General features: G+C 29.3%; 2 protein-coding genes across 3 annotated transcripts; one reads left to right on the top strand and one right to left on the bottom strand.

The window, feature by feature from the left end:
* Positions 1-496: 496 nt before the first annotated feature.
* On the bottom strand, positions 497-1,237 carry LOC131625864 (transcription factor bHLH162-like). The gene is made up of 3 exons (XM_058896694.1): positions 1,117-1,237; positions 668-984; positions 497-586 (listed from the first exon to the last, which is right to left on the bottom strand). The coding sequence occupies exons 1-3, from the start codon at positions 1,235-1,237 to the stop codon at positions 497-499; spliced, it is 528 nt and encodes a 175-aa protein (XP_058752677.1).
* A 6,997-nt stretch (positions 1,238-8,234) lies between these two features.
* On the top strand, positions 8,235-9,157 carry LOC131625863 (transcription factor bHLH162-like). Of its 2 annotated transcripts, XM_058896693.1 has the most exons (3): positions 8,235-8,446; positions 8,632-8,946; positions 9,034-9,157. In XM_058896693.1, exons 2-3 carry the CDS (start codon positions 8,641-8,643, stop codon positions 9,100-9,102), a joined length of 375 nt encoding a protein of 124 aa, XP_058752676.1. In that variant the 5' UTR covers positions 8,235-8,446; positions 8,632-8,640; the 3' UTR covers positions 9,103-9,157. The 2 variants fall into 2 exon arrangements, with proteins under 2 accessions (XP_058752676.1, XP_058752675.1); XM_058896692.1 differs by having other exon boundaries at positions 8,235-8,946.
* Positions 9,158-15,627: the final 6,470 nt, after the last annotated feature.

Genomic DNA, 15,627 nt, shown 5'->3' with positions numbered 1-15,627 from the left:
AGTAATAAAATTGACGATTCACATAAAACTCTTGATAAATTTACCAAATGCAGAATTAACTTGAACATTATAGAAGGACTTATAATAAAGTTGGACTAAGATATCAACCTAAAATTGATGCTTAATTTTTCAAAAAACTCTATCAGATCAGACAAATAGAACCTCTAATAATAACATGCCTAAATGCTTTTAGTGTGATAAATTTGATCATAATTCTCATTTTGAAAAAGAGAATCAACATAATAAATTACTGCAAAATAAGGGGAGACTTTTTGCTAGGATTAAGAAACGAGGGTTACAAAGCTTGAAGAAGCATGAAACACGAGTTTTCCAGCTTATTACTATAATATATGTAAGTCAGAACTTTTAATTCAGATATTTTCTATTTCTTCTATATAAAATTAAAAAGCAGAATCTAAACACCAGCATTGATATAGATAAATATTACAAAATGCACACATTTATAGATTTATATATAATAGCTTATATAGTGAAATCAAAGACATGCATTAGGCTGATAATCATGCATAGACTTGTTCAATCTCTCAGATACTCTTGCAGTTTCATTGCCAAATTCTTCTTGTACCTAGAAACAATGCAAATATAGAGTTTAATAACTATAATACATACTAAACAAAATTAATAACAATTTAGGGTTATTATTTACCTGACAATGTATTGAATGGAACACAGAATCTTCATTGACTTTATAGCTAGCATTAACAATATCAACTCCTTCTTCATTAAGAATTCTAATGGTTTCATGGAACAATAACTGAGAATTCAATCCAGTTATTAGAACAACCTCTAAAGTTAAACCTATTTGTTGGATCTCAATTTTTGGAGATTTTAACATCAACTTCATTTGCCTTTGAATTTCTTCCAGTAGAAGCTTCTTCTTTTCCTTCATTTTCTCCAAATTTATTTGTAACTTCTTTATGTAAGTTGTTGCTTCCTCTAGCCGATCCGACCTCGAAATAGCCTGTTACAGATAAGTTTAATCAGTGACACAACACTAGAGATTGTTATATTTTTCTAGCATAATTCATATGAAAAATTGAGCAACTAAGAGAAGAAGATGGGAGTAAAGAAAAATTGAGAAGGTAAAGAAAGAAGCCTTAGAAGTTTGATGAGGAAGAATTGAATTGAGTTTGTGGTGGAGATTCTTCATTTCTTTTCTTCTATTGCTCTCAATGAATTTTCTGTCAATTCTTGATGAACTAGAGTTTTTCTCCATTACTTTTCCAGTATAAAATATCTTGAAATAGTGATTATACTATTATAAAAGAATGCTTCTTATAATATAATGTTGGTTTGTCTTGGTTTAGAAAAAGCTAGAATGTATATGATTAGGGGCCTGTTTGTTTCAGCTTTAAAAAAATGATTTTTTTTTTTGTATTTTTGAAAATAGATTTTTCAAAACCGTTTTTCAAAATATTACAAGTTTTTTTATATTCGTTTTTTCTAAAAAGAAACACTACTTTTGACATCCTATAACATAAACACACATTATTGAAGACTAAAACTTAGTCAAAATCGCAATTTTTTCAAAAAGTTGTATTTCAAAAATGATTTTTATGAAAATCTATTTGAAATAGCTTCAAAATTAAGTGATTTTTTGAAATTTTGATATCCAAATTTTTTCCTCATAAATAGATGAAACACCTAAAATCACATTTTAAGAATAACTATTCAAACAAAATTTTCATTTGAAGCTTTTATAAAAAGTTTCTTTGTAAATTTTTTTTTGACAAAATTATGTAACACTATAAAAATCATTTTTAAAAAAAGCCAAAACAAACGGGCCCTAGATTAGATGCTACTGACTAAAGCTGTGTTGTAATTGGAATGGTAGGGCACTATGTTTGGAATCATGTCGATATAGGCTATAACAACATAGAATTGGCCAAAATAAATATATTTTAGAGTATATTGTGCAACTTTTGGAATGATAAATATGTAATGGAATATGATAAATGTGTTAAAATTGTCGTCTATCGGTTTCAAAGAATGAGTCCAGAAACTTCTTATATGGTACCATTGTCGACATGAAAAAGAAGGGTCCTTATAAAGTTGATTTGAGCCTTCCTAACACAGCTTAAAACTTGAATAATTAACTTAATGTGTATTAAGTATTGTCATTATGAAGATGATGATGCATCAAACTTGTATAATAAGCTATGTGAATTAGTCCTAAAATGACAATACGAATAGACATTAAAATGGGTGTCGATAGCTATATGAAACAAAAATATTTAGTGTATGTTAGAGGTCTACAATCCGCATCACGCCCCCATAATTTTTGTTGTTGATGATGTGGTGCACAAATAGGTCGTGCAGGGTTATTTTTATGATTGCTATAGAGATTTCGTCAAGATTTTATACGATTCATATAATTTCACAAAGTATATGTTGCAAATCCTGCACCACCAATAAGAATATGAAATTCATTGAACTTATTTAATTTTATCCTCTAAGTAACATAGTGTTTACCATTTTCTCACTTACTATGAAAAGGATGCAACAAAAATTTAATAAAAAATGTTTTGGTGCTAGCAAAATTAACTAACAAGTGGATTGTTTTTACCCACATAAGAACTTTTTCATAGGATCTCCAACCATAACCATAAAGGTTGAGTTCACTGTTAGAAAATATATATTTGGTAACTCCATATTACTACGGTCCTTCAAATAACTAAAGTAATAACTCATTTTCACGCGCTCAAATTTTTTATTATTTTATTAAAAGACATTTCATCATGGTACATGATAACAACCATTGTGATATATCAAAGATTACTTGCTTCGATTTTGAGCACCAACATTTTTTTTATTTTTTCGTTACAAAAGGGTTTATCCTTATACTCTTATAAATATATTAAAATTAAAATACTTATTCTCATGTTTTTTTTTTGTAAGCAAGAATTATATTGATAGGAGAACCCAAGTTCTCAAAAGCTTGATACAAAAAAACCGGGATAAAACCCGAAGAGAGGAAAAATTAAACGCCATTTGCGCCTTACGAGAAATAATGGAAAGGATTCCTACTAAATTCGTAAAAATTACAATTGGGTTGCCTAATTTTCCTGACAAAAGCCCAACGCCAAACCAAAGCTTTCACCCCCCAAACCATATCGGAAATATTCCATGTGTCTCATGGTTATTGTAACACCCTATTTCTCGAATTTTAATTTTAGTTGAGTTTAATATTAATTTTTTGAATTATTTGTGCGTGCTTGGATATTTTATTGAAAATAGTAGATGTGTGTACAAATTATTAGAATTTAATTAGAATTTATGGTTAATTTTAATTAATTAAAATAAATAGAAAATAATGAGTTTAAGTGGATAGGGTGAAAAGTAGGAGTAAGAGATATAAGGGGATAGAGTGATAATAATTGAGAATAAATTATGGCTAAGGTGTGATTATTAAAAGATTAAATTTGGTTTTTAATAAAAATAATGGAGCTTATTTGAGTCAGGAGGTGCAATAGAGGAATTAAGAGAAAGAAGAGATTTCGTGAGGGAGTGCAAAACAAGGGTTAGAAGGAGAAGAAGCCATTATTAGAGCTTATTTCTGCTAGAAAATTAAGGTAAGGGGGAGGAGTTACTCATCTATGGGTGTAATTGCATGAAGGGTAGAGAGATCCTCATCTTCTTCTTTGTTTTCCATTGTTTTTCTCCAATTGTTGATGATTATGTGTATGAAGAAGGTTTGTGCAAAACCTATCTCAATTGCTATGAATAACATGAAATTCGTGCTTTACATTATTCTGAAAAGTTTGTGCATGATTGATAGATGAAATTATGAATGTTGTTCATGTTTATTATTCTTAGGCATGATGAATATGTTGATGAATTTGTGTTAATTTGATTAATTAAATGTTTAATCTATGAGTATTTGATGTATTAATCTCTGTATGAAATATACCAGTTGGTTCTTGTGCAATTTGGGTGATTTTGAGTTGAAATTTGAGCTTTGGGGGAGCTGTAATAGTGAAATTCGTGTTCTGCTTTTTTGCAGGTCTAGACAATCTTGCCTAATAAAATAGCAGCTCGCCTTGCGAGCTGTCTAGGGTGGGTGTTGTTGCGGGTTTTATTGTGAAGCCATTAATGTCATGTTTGCTTTTTCATCTGAAGATGAATTTATCTCATTGGCATCACATGCCACATATACTTTATTTTACATTTTGTCCTTGATTTTGAATTTATTCTTCTTTTGAAGTATAGAGCATTCACTTTTGACATGTCTTCTTTTTCCCGGTCAAAGCAGGTAACCTTCCTTCTTGGTGCTTCATTCTGACTCATTTCCTTTGTCCTTTCCTTTTTCAACATTTTTTTAATGAATTTCTTGATTAATGCATCATCTTCATCACTAGTGGATTGAGATTCATCTTCTTGTTCACTATCATGGTCTTTGAATTTAGTTTTTAAGGCAAGACTTTTGAATTTCTTTTCTGAATTTTCATGCTTAATTTTCTAGCCTTTCGAGTTCTATTTCATGGTCTTGGAGTTTACCGAAGAATGCTGCAGAAGTAATTTTTGAGAGGCTTTTTTCCGTTATTGACATGAATTTTGGTTGCCATGCCCTTGTTAATGATATAGGGACTTTGAGATTAAATTCATCATTTTTAAAGTGTTTTTTAACAGCTATAAAGTGATTTCTTAAGTGAGCAAAACTCTTTCGCAAATCAAGAATTGACTTACATGGCTGCATTCTGAACATTTTATATTCTTGTGATAAAGTGTTTAGTTTAGATATTTTTTACCTCTACCGTCCCTTCATATGTTTTTTCTAAATTATCCTAAATATCTTTTTCTTTTTTTACAAAAAGCTATATAAAAAGAATTCATTCATACCTAGGGCTGATTAAATAATGTTCTTTGCCTTTTATCAATTAGCATTTTCTTCTTGTCATCTTCATTCCAAGAGCCTTTTAATTTTTCTTATTCTACATTATAGATTACCATCTTAAGAACATATGGGTCATTTTCAACATCATTTCATATTTCTTCTTTGTGCTTCAAGATACGTCTGCGTGCGAATCTTCCAAAAATCATAGAATTCACCAATGTACTTAGTGCCACCATCTCTAAAAACCAAATTAACTGAAGCCATAATTTATAGATGAATGAGCAAGTTACTTTAAACTCCTCTGATGTCAATTGTAAGTATAAGAGTACAATCTAAGAGGGGAAAATTAGGTTTTATGACCTTATATCTTACTTTGAGTTGTTATGATTCTCTTTATTTTTCTAAAAAGTTGTGATGAAAAATTTAACAACTATGCATATAAATAAAGTGCAAGAAAGTAAAAGTCACAAGATATTTATTCTAGTTCCCCTTATCAACCAAGGGTACATCTAATCCATTCACACCTTGAAGGATTTTCCACTATGCTATATCTTTGGACAAGCCTCACACCAAGACTTTTCTTACAATCTTCTAATATAGACTAACACAACAAAGCAACACCACTTTCTTTTACAAGTGTTAGATCCATGGTTTTATGGTTGGCATAAATTTTGCTAAAACATGATTCTTATCTGATGTTGAGCAAGATGTTGTAACATCTTGACCAACTGTCATGATAGGTTCTGCTGTCATGAGTTTTGATAGATGTTCTGTCAGATGTTGTGACACACTATACCAAAACATCATGACAGTACAGACTGGTTTTTATCCTTGAAGATTTGATTGAAAAAATATGAGATTCTAGAAGATCCTGGTACTCATACAGGCACAGCCAATCAAGGATATTTTAGGTACAATGCATATTTGATTTTCTTTAATAAAAATGATCTTTGAGACTTTTTAAGAAACTTGGATTTGATTTGATTTGGTTTGTTCCTATTTTGTGTGAAGATCTTGCAGCTGATTGAAAAGGAGAAGATTGAATTTGTTTCTAGAGTCCAAGTCCATACTACAAGAGTCTATAAAAAGAGACTTGCTAAACCTAGTATAGCAAGAATTCACAAGAAGAAAGAGTGGGTGCAAAATAAGGGTTTAGGTTTTGAGAGTGTTTCAAGATTTTCGTGTTTTTGTTTGTATGCCACTCATGTATCTTCTGATACATTGAGGTAGACTAATTATTCTCACTCTTGAAGCTTTTAAACAAAAGAGTTGAGTATTGTTCATGGTTGAAGCTTGTAAGCAAGATCAAGTATTATTTATTAGAAGTGTAATATTCTGTTTGTTTCTTAGATACAATTGATAGAACTGTGACTATTTTTATCACTGAGGTGATTGTGGGAAGTGCGAGGGAATTCTCATATCTAGGAGGTTTTTAGGTAGAAGTTGCATAGAAGTAGTGATTAGGTGATAAGTTATAAACTGAGATTGTTTAGACTTTGAACTAATACTATTATAGTGAATTTCCTTCTTGGCTTGGTAGCCCCTAGAGTAGGTGACTTGCACCAAACAGAGTTAACAATTGTAGTGTTATCTTTCTGTAATTTACTTTATGCACAATCTCATGTTTTATAAAGTGTTTCTGTCAGCAAGTGATGTTATAACATCTTTCCTGACATTGTATTTTGTGTTGAGACATTTGTCTTGACATCTGTATTGCTAGTGCCAGAATTTCAATTGGCATCAGAGCAGGCACCCTATTTTATTTATTGGGTGAGCTCCGGGGAAAATATTTTCTGGTACTATGGATAAGGAAGGAGGATACAATAACAAACCAACTTTGTTAGATGGTTTAAATTGCGACTGGTGGACGGCCAGAATGGTGTCATTTTTTGAAATCCATGGGCAACAAGACTTGAAAGGCTGTTTTGAAAGAATGAGAGCATCCTGTTGAGAAGGATAAAGAAGAGAACGTGTCCTTAAAACCTGGAGAAGATTGGTCTGATGAGGATGATAAATTAGCTCTTGGAAATTCCAAGGCTTTGAATGCTCTATTCAATGGAGTAAACAAGAATGTTTTTAGGTTGATCAATACTTGTACTGAAGCCAAGAATGCTTGGGAAATTCTCAGAACAACTCATGAAGGCACATCTAAAGTAATTAAAGTTGTCTAGGCTTCAATTTTTCACTTCTAAATTTGAAGATCTGAAGATGAATGATGGTGAGACTGTTCAGGAATATCATATGAAAGTTCTTGAAATAGCAAATGCATCTAGTGCCTTGGGAGAAAAGATGTCAAAAGAATAGCTTGTAAGAAAAAATCTTAGGTCTTTACCTAAGAAATTTGATATGAAGGTGACAGCCATTGAAGAAGCTCATAACATAAGCACTATGAGGGTTGATGAATTTGTTGGCTTACTTCAAACTTTTGAATTGGCTATTAGTGACAAGACTTAGAAAAATAACAAGAGCATAACTTTTGTATCCAATGCTGAAGATGAAGAATGACCAGCTAATCTAGATACTGATGAAGGGCTGTCAAATATCATTGTATTACTTGGGAAGAAATTGGATAAAGAATTTCTCTAGAAGGTCTTTGGAAGTCTAACATTCCTCGTAAAATTAAGTTTTCAATTGGAGGTTGTTGAAAGACAGATTACTTTCAGCTGGATAAAAGAAGAATTTTGCAAAATCCTACTGACTTTGTGTGTGTGCGCGCGTTATGTACTCAAAGGATTGAAATATTAGAAACCTATTGGAGCATCTAATTGAAAAGAAACAACATTATTATTTTTAAAGGAGAGTCATTCAATCTAAAAGACATTGTTTATTCAATCAAATTGCTGGTATGAATGAGGAGGCATCAAAAGATCCAATTCAAAATTTAAACATAATTTCTAAGAGTTTTATATAGTGTCCCTTTAGAGTGTCTTAAGAATGTGGATGATGCTTTTATTGATGCGTAGTATTTTTATTGTTATTTTGTAGTTTTCCATTGGTGAAATGCTATTTTTATTCTGAACATTACATCTACACCGTATAATAATATGGTTTTGCTTTTCTAAAATATTTAATCATTATTTTTTTTATTTTTGTTGGCATACACAATTATATAGGGCCATGTGTATTTCATAGGATGTACACTTTTGGTGTTAGATAAGAGTGTAAACATAGCAACTCTGTAAGGGTTAGATTAGCCCTTTACTACTTATTTTCAATGAATTTGCCTAAAAAAATTATTTTGGAATGTAGATTAGTTATAGTGATGCTTCACAAGATCGACAAGTGTCCAAACATAGTGCCCCACCATTCCAATTACAAGACAACTTTGGTTAATAGCACCTACCTAGTCTAATAATCTACACTCTAACTTTTTCTAAAAGAAGATAACTAAGTGACAAACCATTATTATAAGTAGCATTCTTTTATAACGATATAATGAGTATTTCCAGATATTTATAAAGTGGAAAAGTGATGGAGAACAACCCTAGTTCTTCAAGAATTGACAGAAAACTCATTGAGAAAAATAGAAGAAATGAAAAGAAAACTCTCTGACACAAACTCACTTCAATTATTCCTCATCAAATCTCAAAGGCTTTTATCCTTTCCTTCTTTCTTTTCTTTCTTAATTTTTCTTTACCCCCTTCTTCTTCTCTTACTTGCTTAATTAATAATTTGAATTATGCTTGAAAGCACAAAAACACTTAGCATTGTGTCACTAACTAATCATTATTTTTTTAAACAATGTGTGGATGATTAAATTTATGTGTTGCATGCAGGTTATATCGATGCCGGATCGGGTAGAGGAAGCAACAAATTACATAAAGAAGTTACAGATAAGTTTGGAGAAAATGAAGGAAAAGAAGAAGTTTCTACTAGAAATTCAAAGGCAAAAGAAGTTGATGTTACTAAAATCTCCAAAAATTGAGATCCAACAAATAGGTTTAACATTAGAGGTTGTTCTAATAACTGGATTGAATTCTCAGTTTTTGTTGAATGAAACCATTAGAATTCTTAATGAAGAAGGAGTTGATATTGTTAATGCTAGCTATAAAGTCAATGAAGATACTGTTTTCCATTCAATACATAGTCAGGTAAATAAATAATAATGCTAAGTGACTTTATTTAATGTCCTTTAGTATGTATAGTTATTAAACTCACTATATTTGCATTATTTCTAGGTACAAGAATTTGGAAATGAAAGTGCAAGAATATCTGAGAGATTGAACAAGTTTATGCATGATTATTAGCCTAAGCCCTAATGCATAGCATAGATTTCATTAAGTTATATATATATATATATATATATATATATATATATATATATATATATATATATATATATATATATATATATATATATATATATATATATATATATATATATATATATATTTATATCAATTCTGGTGTTAAGATTCTGCTTTTTAATTTTATATAAAAAATGGAGAAAAAAATATGAATTAAATGGTTTTGACAAAAATTATGGAGTGTGACGTGGATTGTAGATATTTAACCTAAGTGTCTTTGGCATATAAGAATTAGGGTTTTATGAGTGAAATACTGTCACGGTCAATTTAAGATTGGTTCACATAACTTGTTTCAAAGACATGCATTGAGGGATAGTTCTAAATTTGGATTATTTTTCAAAAGTTTTATATAGATTTTATGTCCCTTTTTTAAGAGTATGCTTGGTTTATGGTAAGAAGAATGAATTATGAGGGAATTGATTTTGTATATATTTAAAATAATTTATATTTGGATAAATTTATTTAAAAATGAACTAAACATTAATAAATTTGAGTGTAAAAATTAGATTTAAACTCAAAAATTACAAATTGTATTTTCAAGTAGAATCTATTCTAGAGGAAAAATCAATTCTATTTTAGAATAAGCAAACGCCTTAAAATCATTACAGAATCCACTACTACTGTGTTAATATCTATTTTTGGGTTAATACCTATTTTGTCCCTGCCATATGGGGTGTATTTGAAAAACCCCCTGCCATCTAGGAGGTTCGTAGGTAGAAATTGCATAGAAGTAGTGATTAGGTGATAAGTTGTAAACTGGGACTGTTTAAACTTTGAACTAATACTATTATAGTAAATTTCCTTCCTGGCTTGGTAGCCCCCAGAATATGTGACTTGCACCGAACTGGGTCAACAATAGATTGTGTTGTTTATCTTTCTATAATTTACTTTCTGCACAATCTCCTGTTTTAAAAAGTGTTTATGTCAGCAGGTGATGTTGTAACATCTGTCGTGACATTGTGTTTTGTGTTGAGAAATCTGTCTTGACATATGTATTGTTAGTGTCATAATTTCAATTGCCATCAGAGTAGGCACCCTGTTCTGCTATTGGGTGAGCTCCAGGAAAACTATTTTATGGTACTATGGATAAGGAAGGAGGATACAACAACAAACCACCTATATTAGATGGTTCAAATTATGACTGGTGGAAGGTCGGAATAGTGGCTTTTCTGAAATCCATGGATAACAAGGCTTGTAAGGCTATTTTGGAAGAATGAGAGCATCTTGTTGAGAAGGACATGCATTGAGGGATAGTTCTAAATTTGGATTATTTTTCAAAAGTTTTATATAGATTTTATGTCCTTTTTTTAAGAGTATGCTTGGTTTATGGTAAGAAGAATGAATTATGAGTGAATTGATTTTGTACATAGTTAAAATAATTTATATTTGGATAAATTTATTTAAAAATGAACTAAACATTAATAAATTTGAGTGTAAAAATTAGATTTAAACTCAAAAATTACAAATTGTATTTTCAAGTAGAATCTATTCTAGAGGAAAAATCAATTCTATTTTAGAATAAGCAAACACCTTAAAATCATTACAGAATCCACTACTACTGGGTTAATACTTATTTTGCCCCCTGCCATATGGGGTGTAGTTGAAAAACCTTAATGACGTGGTTGGCTTAGGTGACATTTTTATTATTTTTTATTTATTTTAATTCCATGTGGCATTTTTATTATTATTTTATTGTTTGGTTCTTAAAATGTTAAATATGAAAGTTCAAAAAAAAATGTTCCTAATGAGTATTGAACCTAGCACCCCAAAGCATACTTTACCAACATCGTTACCACTAGGTTACATAATGCTTTTTGTTATAGAAATGCCTTAGCTAAGTTATAATAGTTACTGTTATAGTTATTAGCATTAATAATTAATGTTTTCACTATTGATTAATATATATTAATTTAATTTAGTTTATATTAGTTTATAAATAATTAACTTATATAGTTTATATTTAAGTTAGTTTATATTAATTTAATTTAGTTTATATTAATTTAATGTTTTCACTACTGTTAACGTTATAAATAATTTAGTTTATATTTAGTATATATTAGTAAAATAATTAATCTTTTCAAAATTAATTAATAATTAACATTATTAACTAATATTAGTTTATATTAATTTAATTTAGTTTAATTTAGTTTAATTCAATTTAATTAACGTTATTTTACAGTTAATGTTATATTTAATTTAATTAATTTAATTTAAATTTTTTTTATTAATGTTTATATTTAATTTAATTTAATTTATTTTACTGTTAACATTATTAAGTAATATTACTTTATATTAATTTATTTTAGTTTAATTTAGTTTATATTTTATAATTTAATTAATTTTAACAGTAAAATAAATGTTAATTATTATTTTATAATTTAAATAATATTAATTAATAACATTAACTAATATAAATGTTAACTATTATTTTATAATTTAGTTAATGTTAACGTTATTAGCATTAACTATTAATATTATTAATTAATATTAGTTAAATTATAAAATAATAATTAATATTTGTTTTACTATTAAAGTTAACTAAATTATAAAATATAAACTAATAATATTTATATTAATTTAGTTTAATTTAGTTTATTTATAATTTAATTAACATTAACAGTAAAATAAATATTAATTATTATTTTATAATTTAAGTTATATTAATTAATAACATTAACTATTAACTAATAACTAATAATTATTAACTAATAATATTTATATTAATTAATTATGAAAACATTAACTATTAATGCTAATAACAATAACAGTAACTATTATAAATTAGCTAAGGCAATTACATAACAAAGAGCAATATGCAGCCTAGTGGTAATGGTGCTAGTCATGTATGCTTTCATGGGACCAAGTTTTTGAGCTTTCATATGTAACATTTTAAAAACCGAACAATAAAATAATAATAAAAATGTCACACGGAATTAAAATACATAAAAAAAAATAAAAATGCCACCTAAGCCAACCACATCAATAAAAATAAAAAAAATTAAAAAAAAAATTGCCACATCAGACTTTTTAATGAGGTGGCTTGAAAAAGTTTTAAAATTAAACTAGGGGGTTTTTCAACTACACCCCACATGGCAGGGGGCAAAATAGGTATTAACCCTTATATTTTTCTAGACAGCACCAAGATATTTTAACGGTCATGACTATAAGTCTATAACCGTTAGATTTTCTACATAATTAACAAATCTTATGCTGCTTTTATAGTTAATCCGATTTTCTTAACTTGTATACAGTAAATAAAACTCACATTTGTGATAAAGTTATCTGAATAATATTAATTATATCATATTCATAATATCACATAATTGTATCATATTCAATTGTATCAGAACGAACAATCTACAGTTTACACATTACATAACATCACATAATTGTAACTTGGTATTTTGGTGTCTTGACTCTAAAGACCTATAATTTCCAACAATTATACTTGTTAGTAAAAATACTTGGAAATTTAAACATACATGAATATATTATGAATAAAGAATAAATTACGTACTTGTTAATTTTCTCCAATGCCTTCTTCATGATCGATTCGAATAGCATGGACAACATCTCCATCAACTTCATCATATGAGGTAGGAACTTGTGTTGTGTAAGAAGGTGTGGACGGAATATCAAGACTTTCATCACTAACAGGAATGTGTTTTTCTTGGAGAATGATTGAAAATTTCCCGATATGTTCGATGGGTCGGTAACATAGAAAACTTATTTTGCTTGAGAAGCCATGATGAATGATTCGGTCATAAAAGATGCATTGCCAAGGTCGACCCGGGTGAATCCTAAGTTATCAATGTGTACATATTATTGAGAATCCACTTGCATTTAAATAAAGCCGCTTTAAAAATAACATAATCAATCTCCCAAATCTCATCAATGACACAATAAAACGTGGTAGTTGCCAATACATGATTCTTATCTTTTGAACTAGAGAAATACATCGATTCGGCTTTAACCATAACCCGACTATCTTACATTGTACTACGATCATCTTTTGATTTTGTATAAAAGGTATAATGACTAATGTCGTATGCAGTCCAAGTAATGACACAAATTTTTAGCTCGTACGACAACCATTTAAGTATCTCGGATGCACTACGATCATTAGATACACTTTTATTAAACTAATATATGAAACTCTTGTTATGCTCTATCAACAACAACTTGTCACTCATTTGGGGATTTTTTTCTCAAAAGTATTTTGTGAGTATCTATGAAAGGTTGAACTTCATTTATATTATTCAGTATATTGAATTGTGCTTGAATAACTACATCCCAAGCAATTGAATTAAAATTTAGACCTTGAATACCTCTTCTGTCTAGGTGATCAGCGTGACGAGACTTTGGAATGCCTATAGAATTTGCTTCCGTCAAATAGTTTGTACAAAACTCAACAGCTTCTTTAGTGATGCACCTTTCAACAATTGAAACTTCTGGTCGGTGATGATTCTTCGTATATCCTTTAAAGATCTTCATATATTGCTCTATTGGATACATCCACCTTAAATAAATTGGACCACAAAATCTGATTTCTCTGACTAGATGAACAAGTAAGTGGACCAGAATGTCAAAAAAAGATGGAGGAAAATACATCTCCAATTGACACAAGATTATGGCAGCCTCATCTTCTAATTCATCTAACTTTTTGAAATAAAAAACTTTATTACATATGACATTAAAGAATAAGCACAATCTCGTTAAAGTTACTCTCACATTCTCTAGTAGGATCCCACAGATATCCACTGGTAAAAGTTGTTGCATCAATCACTACAAAAAATATGCTAATTAGTGGAGGTTATTTAATGGAGGTTTTTTAAAACCTCTGTAAAATAGGTTTCTAAATATTTTATGTTAGAATTATTTGTGTAACTCCGAGGATTCTGAAACCCCCTTCTAATAAGCGTGAAAAAACTCCACAAATATAAAATTGATTGCTTTTTGCGCTCCTAACTTTTCCCCCTTTCCAATTGAATTCCACTTTATTTTTCAGTTTTCTTTTTTTAAATTCTATTTCCCTAAATATTTGTTCGTGAGAAAAGTACTCAGCAATCACAACCATCTAAACCCTAATGCAAACATTTTTGACGTTGCAACTCCTTCCCTCTTCTACCATTTTCATTCTTACCAGAAAGAATCCTTTCAAGAACTCTCGCTCCTCACCTCAATTTAAGTTTACAAAATTTTTTATAATTTATTTTCAATAGCTAAATTAGTAGATGTTAAACATGCAGATTCATCAAAAAATGGAATAAATGGATAATGCCGGTTTGGATGTTAGTATACTTGATGACAATGCTTTCAAATTGAAAGTAGCACAAGATAAATGCATAGTAAGGCTTATAACAACTTGCTGCAACAGTGAGTTTCTATGTCTTCTCTGTTTCATTCTCTTTCTTCACTTTTAGTAATCTGAATTGTAAAAGTGAAGAGTAGCCATACCTCACATGAATATTTCAGGTGATAAACTTGTGAGAGCTACTGAACCTGTGAAGCTATTATTATTGAAGAAATCAAACAAAGGGGCAATAAAAGTTGTTACTTCTCATAAGCTTCCCAATTTGGGCTGGAAATTCAGCAGCATATTGTAGGTAAGCCTTCTATATTTTAAATAGTCCACCATTTGAATATGAAATGTATGTTAACCTTGAAGTGTATGTAGGAGGCCATAGCTTCATCGGAAACTGTTTTAATATATCCGAATAAAGTTACATGTATAGTTCCTTTAAAAAGATTAATAGGCCTATTCAATTTCAACATATTTATGGCATTTTCAAATTTTATTGAACCATGTGTTTGTGGAGATCTTCTGCACTTTATACTTTACTTTTATGCAATTTATATAATATGTTATGACTTTTCGATTATTGGTACTTAACTTTATGGCTTTAAGTAAGATAGATGAGATTACTTAACTTATATGCATGTATAGATGGTGGAATTGGCTTCAGAGTACTACTAATGTTCTTCTATGATTTTTCTTATCTTTTGGCAGAATTATATTTAGAGATTTGGCGTGGGTTGTTGGACATGGCCTTGACGCTCATCTTGGTACTGTACTTCTTCTTTTACTATCAACAATTAGTAATGTTAAGTTGATAGAAAATACCTCTAATTTGGAGATAATACAACTTTATAAATCCTATTTGAAATTTATGTTTGACATTTCTTGAGATTTTTGTCCAATAATGTAGAAGAGTATTATTTCTTATTTAATTCTTTTTTGTTGATTGTAAGAATTCTAGGAGGTTCAACTTTCTACGGAGGAGGTTTCTAAATAATAGTTTTGGTTATTGGTGAAGATGTTGAAGTTTTAGGAATTTTAAACTTCTGCAAAGAAAACTATAAAAATAATAGTCTTGGCTAAGTTTTGTGCTTGTTATCTTACATAAATTTTTAGTGAATAAATAATTGGAATGATTGTGATGCTTAAGAGTCCTGTAAGATGAA

This window comes from Vicia villosa, unplaced genomic scaffold (assembly GCF_029867415.1).
Source record: "Vicia villosa cultivar HV-30 ecotype Madison, WI unplaced genomic scaffold, Vvil1.0 ctg.000247F_1_1_2_unsc, whole genome shotgun sequence".
NCBI classification, from domain to species: domain Eukaryota; kingdom Viridiplantae; phylum Streptophyta; class Magnoliopsida; order Fabales; family Fabaceae; genus Vicia; species Vicia villosa.
The sequence above is the reverse complement of the archived record's forward strand: the minus strand, read 5'-3'. Positions and strand labels throughout refer to the sequence as shown.

Bases quoted from the DNA above. Each gene is read 5' to 3' on its own strand.
- LOC131625863 (XM_058896692.1), top strand. From the start codon at position 8,605: ATGATTAAATTTATGTGTTGCATGCAGGTTATATCGATGCCGGATCGG. The intron at 8,947-9,033 runs GTAAATAAATAA...CATTATTTCTAG, and splicing joins TCCATTCAATACATAGTCAG to GTACAAGAATTTGGAAATGA.
- LOC131625864 (XM_058896694.1), bottom strand. From the start codon at position 1,237: ATGGAGAAAAACTCTAGTTCATCAAGAATTGACAGAAAATTCATTGAG. The intron at 985-1,116 runs CTTCTTTCTTTA...CTTATCTGTAAC, and splicing joins TCCTCATCAAACTTCTAAGG to AGGCTATTTCGAGGTCGGAT. The intron at 587-667 runs GTAAATAATAAC...CATTGTTTCTAG, and splicing joins TCCATTCAATACATTGTCAG to GTACAAGAAGAATTTGGCAA.